This window comes from Primulina tabacum, chromosome 13, assembly GCF_025594145.1.
Source record: "Primulina tabacum isolate GXHZ01 chromosome 13, ASM2559414v2, whole genome shotgun sequence".
In the NCBI taxonomy this organism is placed as follows: domain Eukaryota; kingdom Viridiplantae; phylum Streptophyta; class Magnoliopsida; order Lamiales; family Gesneriaceae; genus Primulina; species Primulina tabacum.
Window position 1 is genome coordinate 33,705,504 of NC_134562.1, and position 12,986 is coordinate 33,718,489.

The following is a 12,986-nucleotide window of genomic DNA, read 5'->3' on the forward strand; positions in this document are numbered from 1 at the left end:
CGGGTACCCGAATTTTTTTAAAAAATATTATGGGTCTATACGTCAATTTATTTAAAAATTACATGTATTTTTTTGTGGCTAGTCATAATCAGATATAATGACAAATGATTAATCATAAAATAATATAATGACATGATATTTTGTGAAATGTGAAAAATACATGTGTTTTTTTTAATTTACTAGTCATAATATGATATAATGACTAGTCATAACTCGATATAATCACGTGATTTTTTGTGAAATGTTAAAAATATATATTTTTTAAAAAAAATAAAAAAAATTTAATTTTTTTTCCGGTTACCCGAAAATACCCGATCATCTCGGGTACGGTTGATGTCGGTTACCCGAAATTTCGGATATCCGAACCCGAAAACCCGACCCGTGCTATCCTTACGTGAGATCGTCTCACATGAGACCTATTCTTCTTTAAATTATCGACAAATTTTGGTACGGGAGAAGAACCATGATGATATAAATTTGAAATCTACTTAAAAAATAACAAATTAAAATTTATTGTCAAATAGATTTATTCAAACAAATTAATGAATTTATTATTATCAAAGCTAAGCATGCAAATTAATTTGGAGATAGTTAGGCAACTTCCGTGTAGAATACAATAATATTAGACGCATAACAGTAGTTAATTAGAGTTATTAACATAACTGACTTCGCAAAAGCCTTTTTATACGTAGACAAGCTAGTCTTGATTACGATTTTTAGGAAGGATTAGTTAGTTACACAGGATTTATTTAAACAGTATTGTCTTTTTGAAGATTATGGTGGAGCAGTTCGGTGACTACGAAATAATTCCTTCTCAAGTCATACAAAAATTTGATACGTGAGATGATAGATTCCAAATTCTTTAATTTAGATTTCTAACACACATAAATTCATCCAATCAAGTTTTTTCACAAGGAACAGATCTCTTATGAGACGATCTCACGAATCTTTATCTGTAAGACGAGTCAACCCTACCGATATTCAGAATAAAAAGTAACTCTTAGCATAAAAGTAATATTTTTCATGAATGACCCAAATAAGATATCTGTCTCACAAAATACGATCTGTGAGACCATCTCATGCAAGTTTTTACCTTCCACAAAAATCAATTCTCTTTCTTCAAATCAAATTCATCCGTTCAAGCATAACCTAAAAACCCGATGCTGAGATTCAATTTTCCAAATTTTGACTTGATTGCAAAGCTAGACTTGTTAGGCATAAACTATAGTTGGTAAACAAATGAATTCGCCAAATATATCATTGCGAATTCATTTGCTTACGTTAAGACCAGGCTTGTAACTCATTTAATCTCACCCTCTGTCAACTTGGAATTAGACTAGAGTTCGAGACTCCCTCACCTGTTTGTAATTTTGAAAAAAAAATCATTGTCCCTTTGTCATGAATTTGACGATAATAATTGTGTCATTCATGTTAATGTTCATGTGGTATTAATATATACAAAGATATGATTTATTCGGGAATAATTATAATCAGTTGTATTGTGCTTCAGATATGAGTGCAAAACTTGGAGACGGATAATGCTTCAAAATGTCTAGAACACATACCAACTCAAATATACATGAAACATGTTGGAACAATAATGAAATTTCAAAAGAGTTTAACTCAAATATAACCACCCTATTTAAACAAAGCGTTACCTCCACGGTTATTCAACTTCAAAACTTCTTGAAGCGATTCCCATTTCTTTTCAATCATTCAGGTTCCTTAAATTTTTCAATAATTCCGGGATGCCGTAGCCAAGCATTTCGTCAACGGTCTGAATCATTTTAGGCTTAAGTTTCTCAAATTCATCCATGTTATAACGAGCCAAGACCTCCTTAAACTGATCCAGATCAGGAAAGTCTCCCTCGGGAAGATGAAATTCTCGCTGGACCTGTGTAATGGATATTCCAATCGTAGTAAACCTTGAGTTTGTGTTTTATTACCTTATTTAAAAAGGCAAAACTAAGATATGTATTCGGTGGTTTACCTTTGCAAATACGTTATCTAGATTAGCAATAAGTTTCTTCTGAGTTTTTGCTTTGCCCATTAAAGCAGGCATTTCCTTCTTGAGATGGCTGATTATGTAGGCATGGATCTTGACGGCTCTAGCACGTTTGACAAATTCATTGATCTGGAAATGGACTTGAATTAGATTCCCATTTCGAGCATATGGCTCTTAGTGCTAATATTAATTCATTCACAGGCAGCAAATATAACATTTCCTATTTGTATAAAGTTGGATTTAGTCATTACCCGGCGATCACAAGCCTTTTTGGGGATGTCTATCAAGTCTTGCAGGAGGTCATCTTGCTCTTTTTCAAATAGTTCCTTCCCCACTGGTCCCACGGCTGCTTCATTGACAGGCTTTTGGTCGAATGACCTGCAAATCACAGGAATATGATTGACATCAGTCCACGATTAACCAAGTCCAAAATGTTTCAGATATAGATGAGTTATAGATAACAGGAGAAATGGCAAAACTAATGATTAAGAATACGAATGCACAGAAAGATCTATGCTCCGAAAATTAGACAAGTTCACAAGGAAATTTTTATGAAGTCTTTTAAAAAAGGGGCAACGAAGTTTCAAGTCATTATCAACTTGAAAATTAGAGTAGTTCACCAGGCAATTAAGCACTCATTACTCAACTTGATTTTAATGCCACTACTCGCAATGAAACTGTAAGCTCCAAGGGTAAGAGATGAGAATCCTACCCTATATATACACGCGCCACCTCTGGAGTGTTCAAAACTTTCCCAAGTGACCACATTAGTGCCCCATAAACTCTCATCAACTGCAACATGCGGCAAGAAAATTGTCAGAATCCTTATTATACAAGGAACTGTACCATATGGAAATCCACATAAATTGACAACTCTGTTATCCTCACCTGTTGAGTGTCAACTTGATCTGCTTTATTCAGGACGACACGTATCTTGTCATCATGTCCACGCAACGATGAAATTACCCGCTTGAATTCATCGCTTATGTCGAGTTTATGAGGGTCAAACAAAAGGAGAATTAGATCGCATTTTGCTGCAAACCATGATATTACACCTGTGAAATCATAGCTCCTTTGGGTCCGTTGTTTCTCGCCAGATAGAACCCCAGGAGTGTCAACAAGTGTGACGTGTTCAAGAAACTGTAGGTAAAAAATGCATTAAATTGTCAAAAAACTTAACATTACAATCTGTGATACGCTAAATGTCTCTAAATAATCAAAACTTACGGGATGTGGCATTTGAGCACACTCAAATTTAGACAAAAAAGATCCACCAAAATTTGTCAATCCAGTAAACGGCATGTCTGCATGAACAGCAACACTATTGCCAGGAATGTTCCGTTCATCCGGCCCAGACTGAGAACATGAAAATGTATTACCAATGAAAAACCTAACACTCGAAAACAACAAAAATCTCATCTCACTTCTAGTACCATGACAACAATGAATTTATCAGTGGTTGGCTCAGGTCCAATATGAGCACCTGAAAAGGAAAAACGAAGTGTGAGTCACAAGCTAGAAAATAATCATTGACATGATTGAACTATGAAGTTACTTAAATATTTTAAATGGTTACAAGATTACTAACCTGGATAGTTACATTGGAGCAAGTGTTTTATGAATGTGGTTTTTCCAGTTGAGTACTGACCCAAAAGCATAACCATTGGTTTGGCATCAAAATCACTACTTGTCTATCGGTAAAGAAAATATTCGTAAGTAATTATATGCCCATGTAAAATAAAAATTTATGTAAATGACATCTTAATTCCACCCACCAAGGCAGGAGACACAAAATCATTAAAGAGATAGGTTGCTTCTAGTGGCTTCAACTTTTCGTTGTATAACATCTTCAAACCATCAACAACCGAAGTAATGGCTGCAAATGAGGTGATGCTCTGGCGAAAATATTGAAAATGACGAGTCAGACACTCGGACAATAAATATATATATAAAAAACTACATCTAAGTACCAGGCTGAATTATCTTAAGAAAATGATATTCGTAAACAACAATTAAATGCTAGTCATCAACATAATGATGATTTATGCGTTTTTCAATGTAATGTTTGCACATTGACAAGCAGGAATCACTTTACATTATGTTCAAGTGCAATTAGCATTGTCCTATATTAAGCAAAAATGCACCTAATTGTTTTGGGTGAAGTTCGCAACAAACAGTAAGTGAAACTGAAGATAGCAGTACCTTGTTTTTAGACTTCTTGCTAAACAAACTCTTAGCAGAAGTTGTCTGCGGCTTAGTACTTCCTGCATTGTTTTTAATGTCCGTCTCATCAAAAGCATCATAAGAATCAATTTAATAATTTGGATCAAACAATTAAATATTTTACTGACCATTAATTTCAGAATGATCATTTGATATTGGAACTTTATGCTTCTGGGTGAGAAATGCAAGGGTGAAACCTCAGTAGATCATAATATGGTGCAAGACGAATGAAACAAGGTCGAAAAGTACTTACTTCAACAAAGGTATCCAAACCTTCCATAGATGGAGGACTCAACATTTCCAGATGATCTTCAAGAACAAAAGATTCAATTTGAGTTATACGAACACTAGCATATAAAGTACTACAGAGATAATGGGATAAAGCACCTTGTTGATAATATAAAAACTATTTCTTAGGTTTCATTGTAAAATTAATTTATTTTCCTAAAAGGGGTAGTGTTGCATCAAACAAAACTGTGATTGACAGAAAAAATAATTCAAATCAGACTACAGAGCAAAAATCTCGTTCACTAAAATGCAAGCCTGGGTAGTTTAAGTAAAACATGAGAAAAGGTAGCAATTTCTCCACTTGCCTGTGTCCTTCAGGAGATTTGAGGTCAGTTCATGTCCTTCTTGTGCCAGAGATAGCAGCTAAAATATGAAGCAAAGAAAAAAAGAGAGCAAACATCAATATCTACAATCTCATATGCATCAAGACTTTTAATTATTTAACCTTTATAATTAAGGATAAAAACCTGCATTGAAGTGATGAATTCCTTCAATCCTAGAAATCCTTGTCTTTTTGAATCAGCAATTGCCCAAACCTTTTAAGCAGGTAATAGTAAAAATATAGGGAAAAAACTACGTATGAATCACCCATAAACTACTCAAGCTGAATCAACCCAAGAGAAATTCTTCACGCATAAAGAACTAGAACATCATAAAAAATTTGTCCAAAGTGAAAACCAAACATGCTTCAATCCTCCAACCAGTAAAGGTTCACACAAAATCATCCAAACTTAAAACTCGAGCCATCTAAATAGATTTAATTTCTTAAAGACCAACAGAGAAACTATGTACTAAAAATTATATATGTCCTTACATTAATCTAATGGAAGTCTGGATTGAACTCTTTTAAATCAATAAATTTTTTGCTAAAAAATGGAAAACTACGTATACATTCGGATGTTAATACCTGCTTGAGTTCAGCCTTCGATAAATTGGACATAGCGAAAAATTCAATGGCATCCTTCCCAGTCAAACGGCCATCGCCATCTAAAGCGTACAAGAAACAATCAATCGATGAGATACTAAAAAACAGTAGAGATCCACTGAGAAAACAATTCAATTGACTGTAAAAATCTGTCAAAAAATGAGTAAGAAATGAACCAGAATCGGCGATATTGAACCAGGTTTGATACATTTTCCGGTTCTCCATAGAATACGAGTTCATTGTAAGTGGTGAGATTTCCATTTCTCTGTGAATTTAAATGTGCGGATAAGTGAGATAAGGATGAGTGACTTTGAAAGAAAGAATTTGAAAAGATCGGAAAGAGGGAATTCAAATTGGTACAAGTAAACAAATCCTCTACGAGGCTACGGGCCGTTATCTTCTCCGGTTCTCTCTCTTATAAATGTAAGTCGTTCTTTATTTTGAGAAAATAAACCTGCATTTGTATCGGTTAAATCTCAAAATAACGTAATATCTCGTAAATTATGTCAGACAATTTAAGATACTGTAATTCGTGTTACTGAGATAAATAGTATAAAAATAATTAATATTTTTTAATAATAAAATATATAAAAATGATAGTTAATATAATGTTTGATTTGATTATTTAATTTGATTAAATTTGAGATAATGTGATATTATCGTTTGTTTTTTTGAAAATTCAAATATAAAAAACAATAGAGATCCACTGAGAAAACTTATCAACAGTTAAAAAATAAAGTCATCAAATTATTGATAAATGTTATAATTTTTTTGCAACTATTACAAAATCAAAATTTTGAAAATGAATTCTATTTGAAGATTTGAACATTTGAGAGATAAATAGATAATTAACAAAAGCTGAGTTGGACTCTCGACTGGACAGCTCATTAACACTTGTTTGGTTTCATTTCCAGAAAATATTTTTAGAAAAATAAAATTAGAATATATATATTTTTTAAAAATATTATTCATAGTATTTTTGTATCTCTCGCAATCATTAATTCTAATTCATTCACTCTCTTAAATATATTTTTAATGATAATCTGATTTATACAAGTATAAATAAGATTATAACAAAAAATCTACGATTGATTCATGCTGAAAGTGAATAAGTAAATTATAAACTAATTCTTAATATAAACCAAGATGACAAAAACTTGTATGAGACGGTCTCACGAGTCATATTTTGTGAGACATATCTCTTATTTGAGTCATTCATGAAAAAAATATTACTTTTTATGCTAAGATTATTACTTTTTTTTGAATATCGGAAGAGTTGACTCGTCTCACAAATAAAGATTCGTGAGATCGTCTTACAAAAAACCTACTCAACCAGGATAATGTTTTGTCATGTGATTTCATGAATCGATAATGTATTTATATATTTAAAATGTATGTGGCTAAATTTATGTGAAACAACTTTAAAATTATCGTGTCTTATAAATTATTTAAATAGCTTATAAGTTGTAAGAGTTATTTTAAAAATATACTTTGGATGTTTGAATAATAAAAAAATATAATATAATTTAAATTTGTTGATATGTTTTGTAAGATAAGATATTTTTATTGCTATAATACAAAAAGAATATGATATTATGAAAGTGGATAGAAATTATCTTTTAGATTATCATAGTGAAAAATTTTGCAAATCTGGATATTTAACTAAAAAAAAAATTGGATTTAAAAAAAGTAGCATGAGTTCTATATTTTTAAAAAATGAATATTTGTTATTTTTAAATTTCAATTAAACTTTCAGTTTTAATATGAGTTGTAAAATGTGTTTTTTTTTTAAATATTATTTTAAAAATTCGCGAAGTTCTTATTTTATCCTTAAAAATTCTTGAGGTTAAAAAATTTTTAGTTCTAAAAAGTACTAATTTATTGTTTAATAGTTTATGGAGCTTATACTGTATTATAAAATTAGTATTATCCCAAAAAAAACCTAAAAATAAAACATTATTAATTAATCTTTCTTTTCTTTTTTGAAATTTAGTTGAAAGATACCCCTTAGTTGCCCACTTTATATAGCTGGCATCTACGTGACAATTATTTCTATCACGAGTAAGTTCATGATACGTCTTACGAATCTTTATCTTTGAGACGGGTCAGACCTATCGATATTCATAATAAAAAGTAATATTCTTAGCATAAAAAGTAATATTTTTTCTTGGATGATCCAAATAAGATATATGTCTCACAAAATACGACACGTGAGATTGTTCACAGAATGAGACAAGTTTTTAACTTCTATTATTATAAATACAACACATTTCTCCAAAACCATTAACTAAAAAGTCCTGCGCTAAAATGGCTTACAATTCCGGTGTTTTTACTGGGATACTACTGGTTTTGTCCATGGTGGTAGCGACCATGCCAAGTCTAGCACAGGCCGTATCTTGTGCAGAAGCTCTGGAATTTCTGATCCCATGTCAGCCATTTCTGACGGGAATCGGTGATATCAGTGTTCCCTGTTGCCAAGGCGCTCAGGCATTGTCGCAAGCTTCTTCTACCCAAGCAGATCGCCGATCTGTTTGCCAGTGCCTTAAGCAAGCTGCTTCGTCGACTGTAAACCTTAATATGGACAGAGCGAAGCAGCTTCCTCAGCTGTGCAGTGTCAACGTTCCCGTTCCCGTTCAACTCGACGTAAATTGCGACGTGTAAATATTATTCATCCCTTTTTTGGATATCAAAGTATTTAATCACTTCTCTTTTCCCATAAATTCGTTGCTTAATTTCATGGCTAGCTTCAAATAAATAAATAAAATTCGTTACTTTCAGGATCCCTGTCGGCGTTGGAATGAACCGGTACAAGAACGCAGCCTCCCGAGGGGCTGCATTTATAGGTAATTCGGCCAACCAACTCTACCAAAAGAACAAAGATTTTAGCATAAAATATATCTGGAAAAAAAAACCATCAAATATATTTTAATTTTACAAAAAAAGTACTTAAAAATTTGTGAAGTAATAATTTATATCCTAACAAAAACTATGGATTGTGATAGCATTAACATATCCCAACTAATGTTATATATGCATCTTAATTTAAATTGATATAATTTATTGAATTTGGTGCAGGGGCACTGCATTGATGGAGGGAATCAAAGCGTTGGTCTTGTGCTGCATGTATTTCGAATCTTCGATATCATTATTAAATAAAATTTGATGTTTACATTATTTTTGGTTAATTGAACACCCAAAATAACTTTTTGGTGAACTAATATGAATAATTTGTCATTATAGATCTCTATCAAATTGCTTATTTCTATATTATAAAGAGGCCAATAAAAAAAAATTTTCCATCAAATATCAAGGAAAATTTATATTTTCGGTCATGTAACTTGCATTTTTTTCCCCATTTTTGGTCATGTTATCTTTAATTCATAATCTTGGTCTACTAAATTGCAATTTTTTTTTCCAGTTTCAGTCTTTCTCACCGGAATGCTGACGTGACATCGGACACGTTAATAATGTTCGTAGCCATGCAAGCATTTTCTGGTGATACATAATCATTTTTTTATGGCGTCTCGTCTGCACTCCAATGAAAAATTGCAGCTTAGTGAAGTAAAACCGATATAGAGCGAAGACAAGACACAAAATATAAACATATAAGTTACATGACAAGAAAAAATGTACTTTTCCTATATAACGATGTTAGTTACATGATGTGCCCGTTCTAAATTAATAATATGTACGTTATAAAATAGTATAGAAAATATGCATCTAATTAATATTATAATATACATATTATTATATGTACAATATAGATTTGCTGTTTAAATAGTGCATGTGAAAATGTAGATCTCTGTAAGAGGATGCGTTGTATTATAAAATAAAATTTTCTGGGATTTCCATGTATGTATATATAAAAGAAATGAAAATGTAATCTATACTATATTATCTATATTATTTATATTATACTAGTACATCGATGCACGCGTTGCGTGCTTGTATAATATTTTTTATAATTCATTTAGAAATTATTTAAGATAAGAAATTATTTTAATTAAATAAAGAAAATATATTTCCCTTCAGATATTATTTATATGTGTCCATATCGCACTCATACATGAATCTACTTGACGAGTCTAAATACACTTTTTAAAGTGAGTTTGATATGAAAACGAGTTTAGATTCGTCTCATTATCCTATATACAAGGTCGTGAACTTAATCCAGTTTATGTTAATCAAAGGTTTAGATAATATCTCACATGTTTTGATAATAATAATAATTATGTTATAAGCTCCCTGTCGAGCGTGAGGCACAATTCACGAGTTTTTCATATATATATATATATATATTATTAAGTGTGAGATATTAGAGTAACTAACTTAGAGGATACCAAAATATTTAATTTCATAATTACCCTTCTTATCATACTCCATATTTTACATAGAAAAAATCTAAACAAAACTTCCCTTTTAAATCGAACAACTATTCTAGATTGAAAATAATCTCATGCTAACTGTTTAATAATAACACATACAACGCGCGTGCATATTTTATTGGTTTTGAATTATGTTAAAGTAACAAATATATATGTTTTTAAAAATGGAATTCGGACATAAATATATAGACTAGGAGTGTACACATAATAAGATTATTTGTAAAGACGTGTTTGGTGGTACGTCAACATTCTTCTATAAAAGGGTTAAAATCGCTTAATATTAAAAGTAAAAATAATTGTATTAAGATTGAAATAAATAACATGTATATCTAAATAGTCGATTTTTTATCAGTAAATTTTTTAACATAGAGTTGAGCCCCTCCTAAACTCCAGTTTGGAAATAAAACCACAGTTAATAGATGAAAACCGTGGGTGCGCATGAAGCATGTTTATGGTTTTCTCGTGTGTGAATTGAAAAACAAATCACCAGTGAAAAGTAGTTTGTTCATATCCCCGACTGCTCATAATTTAAGGGTTTACACATAAAAAGCACCTCACCACTCCACACTTTCCTCTAAGGGCACCCACATTGGGTGTTAAAGAGGTGTTATAACACCCCTTTAACACCGACTCTCCAATGTGAGTGGGCGTTTTAACGCCCACTCACATGAGAGAGGGTGTGGAGCGTTCATATGTATGAACGCCCCTGTGTCAGTTTATTTTTTTAAAAAAATTGCACACTTAGCGACGGTTTTTGAAACAACCGTCGCTATTAGCGACTGCTTTTTAGGCTATTTATTGCACACTATTAGCGACGGTTTTTAATTTATTTTCTTTTATTTTTATGCAAGTGTTATTTATTATTATATGTTGTACCGTTTTATTTTAGGTTTATAATAAATTTTTAATTTTAAGTAAATGACACTCATAAAATTAAATTATTTTACGTATTGAATATATAAAAACAAATTATTATTAATATAAAATAATAATAATTTAAATTTCTTAAAAAATTTGAAATTGAATTTATTTAATGTAAAATAAGAGTAAGATGAATGAGTGGACAGCGAGACCCACAAATAATGAGTGTGAATGTTAAAATGAATGTGGGAAAATAGATATGTTAATGTAATGTGTATGTGGCATGTGGACCCCACGATTTTTGATGAGGTGGTGGGTGTTATAACACCCACCAATGTGGATGCTCTAAATCTAATGATGACAAGCTTCGAAACGTGTATTTTTCATACCTTGTTTTCTTTCTATATAATTTTGCATTTTTAATCCTATAACTTGATTTCTTTTGCATTCCAAAATCCAGCGTATAAATTTGAAGGCAAATACGTATAGAAAAATTAAAGAAGATAATATTAATGGGACGCAGGAGTTTTTGGTGGCAGGCCGCTTTGGTGGCTTTAATCTCGGTGATGGTTGGCCGTCTCACGGCGGAGATTCAGTGTAACGACGTGGTGGCTCGTGTGGTTCCATGTGAGACGTTCCTGCTGAGTGGGGATGCTAGACCGAGTGCCGCGTGCTGTAGAGCCGTACGGTCCCTGGACAAAATCGCCACCAAGTCTCATGCGGACCGGAAAGCCATTTGCCGGTGTTTCAAGGACACAGCGAGGTCTTTCCCAGTTAATCTTGCCAAAGCCCAGCAACTTCTGAAGCTCTGCAAAGTCGCAGAACGCGTGGCAATCGACCCTAATGTCGACTGCAACAGGTAATGATCAAATTAACCTTTAAAATATATATGAATCCAAAAATTAATGTGTGAAATTTAAATAAGAGAACTGATCACCGAGTAGTCTTGTTTATTGGAACAGGATTTGAAGAGATCGATGATCCAGCTTAATCATTTGGCCGCGGAGCTGGGGTTGAATTACTTGTACTCAGTAATAAATAATTATGAAAGAGTGAATGTGAAACTGCATGAGTTTTGAATATTAATCGTTTTGGGCCCTTACAGTCTATCTGCCATCGTTAAGCTATCAACTTTCAGCATCGCAGCAAACTTTCTAATTGAATATAATTTACTGTTCCACAAAATTCAGAGAAAATCTTGAGTTCTTGGGGGAAGATACATATTTAAAAAAATAATGATAATTTATTCAAGATCGAACATGTCTCCCTCAATATCCAGGACATAAAAACCTGTAATCCATATTTCTGTGCTAAAACATTTTGTTTTCTATGTTTTTTGATCGGAGATATTTTAAATAGTTTGGAAATTTTAGTTATTAAGTTTTAGAAAATACAAATACAATGTAGTTTTTAACAAATTTAAGTCTATTGTATATAGTAAATTTTGTTTTGGCAAAAACTTGTGTGAGACGGTCTCACGAGTCGTATTTTGTGAGACAGATCTCTTATTTAGGTCATCCATGAAAAAATATCACTTTTTATGCTAAAAATATTATTTTTATCGTGAATATCGGTATGTTTGACCCGTCTCACATATAAACTTAATATTGAGATAATATTTTTTTGTTAATAAAATACACGTTTTAGAACTTAAATTCTCGATGAAAGATTTTGTTACTTGACGAATATAATTGGATTTGGTTGAATCAAAATTTCCATGAAAATTATTAATTTTATATATTTTTTTTCTCAATCTATACAGTATATACACAAGTTAATTATAATAATGTACGTTTATCAATTTAGTCATTTTTTTCTTAAAATAATTTGTCCAAAATTTAGGAATTAACAATTGGAATATATATTCATAATAATGGTTCATATTATTTGAAAAAAAAAACCTAAAGGAAATCAATAATGAAGTGTCAATATAACAATTTAAGTAAATCTTGGTGCCAAGAAAATTAAGAAATATATTATTTACTTTGATATAATTAATAGAAAATCTAGATACTTAAATATTTAGCACAAGAATTTCAATTTATACATAATATGCATGTAGAGCCTCGTTTCTTGGTGTCAACAAAGTTGATTGCCAGTAGTTTTTCTAAATTTTTAGGTAGATTTAATTGTTTTTTTGTACTTTCTTTTTCTGAGATAAACAAGTCTCAGTTCCTCGTTCAAATCTCGTCAATAGTACAGACAATTACTTATATCTTTATAATCTCGAATAATATAATACATTTACTACGAAAAAAAGTTATTTTAGACAAAAAACTTACATTAAAAAAATCCTATT

General features: G+C 31.4%; 3 protein-coding genes across 3 annotated transcripts; 2 read left to right on the forward strand and 1 right to left on the reverse strand.

Annotated features, from left to right (window-relative positions):
• Positions 1–1,435: 1,435 nt before the first annotated feature.
• On the reverse strand, positions 1,436–5,855 carry LOC142523217 (EH domain-containing protein 1-like). The gene is made up of 17 exons (XM_075626899.1): positions 5,802–5,855; positions 5,618–5,706; positions 5,424–5,503; positions 4,984–5,052; positions 4,822–4,879; positions 4,482–4,537; positions 4,357–4,399; positions 4,208–4,269; positions 3,781–3,900; positions 3,594–3,696; positions 3,439–3,488; positions 3,233–3,361; positions 2,894–3,145; positions 2,718–2,797; positions 2,257–2,383; positions 1,991–2,134; positions 1,436–1,894 (listed from the first exon to the last, which is right to left on the reverse strand). The coding sequence occupies exons 2-17, from the start codon at positions 5,700–5,702 to the stop codon at positions 1,709–1,711; spliced, it is 1,644 nt and encodes a 547-aa protein (XP_075483014.1). The 5' UTR covers positions 5,703–5,706; positions 5,802–5,855; the 3' UTR covers positions 1,436–1,708.
• Positions 5,856–7,715: 1,860 nt separating this feature from the next.
• On the forward strand, positions 7,716–8,621 carry LOC142523414 (non-specific lipid-transfer protein A-like). The gene is made up of 3 exons (XM_075627197.1): positions 7,716–8,098; positions 8,220–8,284; positions 8,517–8,621. The coding sequence occupies exons 1-3, from the start codon at positions 7,749–7,751 to the stop codon at positions 8,528–8,530; spliced, it is 429 nt and encodes a 142-aa protein (XP_075483312.1). The 5' UTR covers positions 7,716–7,748; the 3' UTR covers positions 8,531–8,621.
• A 2,578-nt stretch (positions 8,622–11,199) lies between these two features.
• LOC142522040 (non-specific lipid-transfer protein-like) lies at positions 11,200–11,550 on the forward strand. The gene has a single exon (XM_075625211.1). It carries the CDS (start codon positions 11,200–11,202, stop codon positions 11,548–11,550), a length of 351 nt encoding a protein of 116 aa, XP_075481326.1.
• The last annotated feature ends 1,436 nt before the right edge of the window (positions 11,551–12,986 follow it).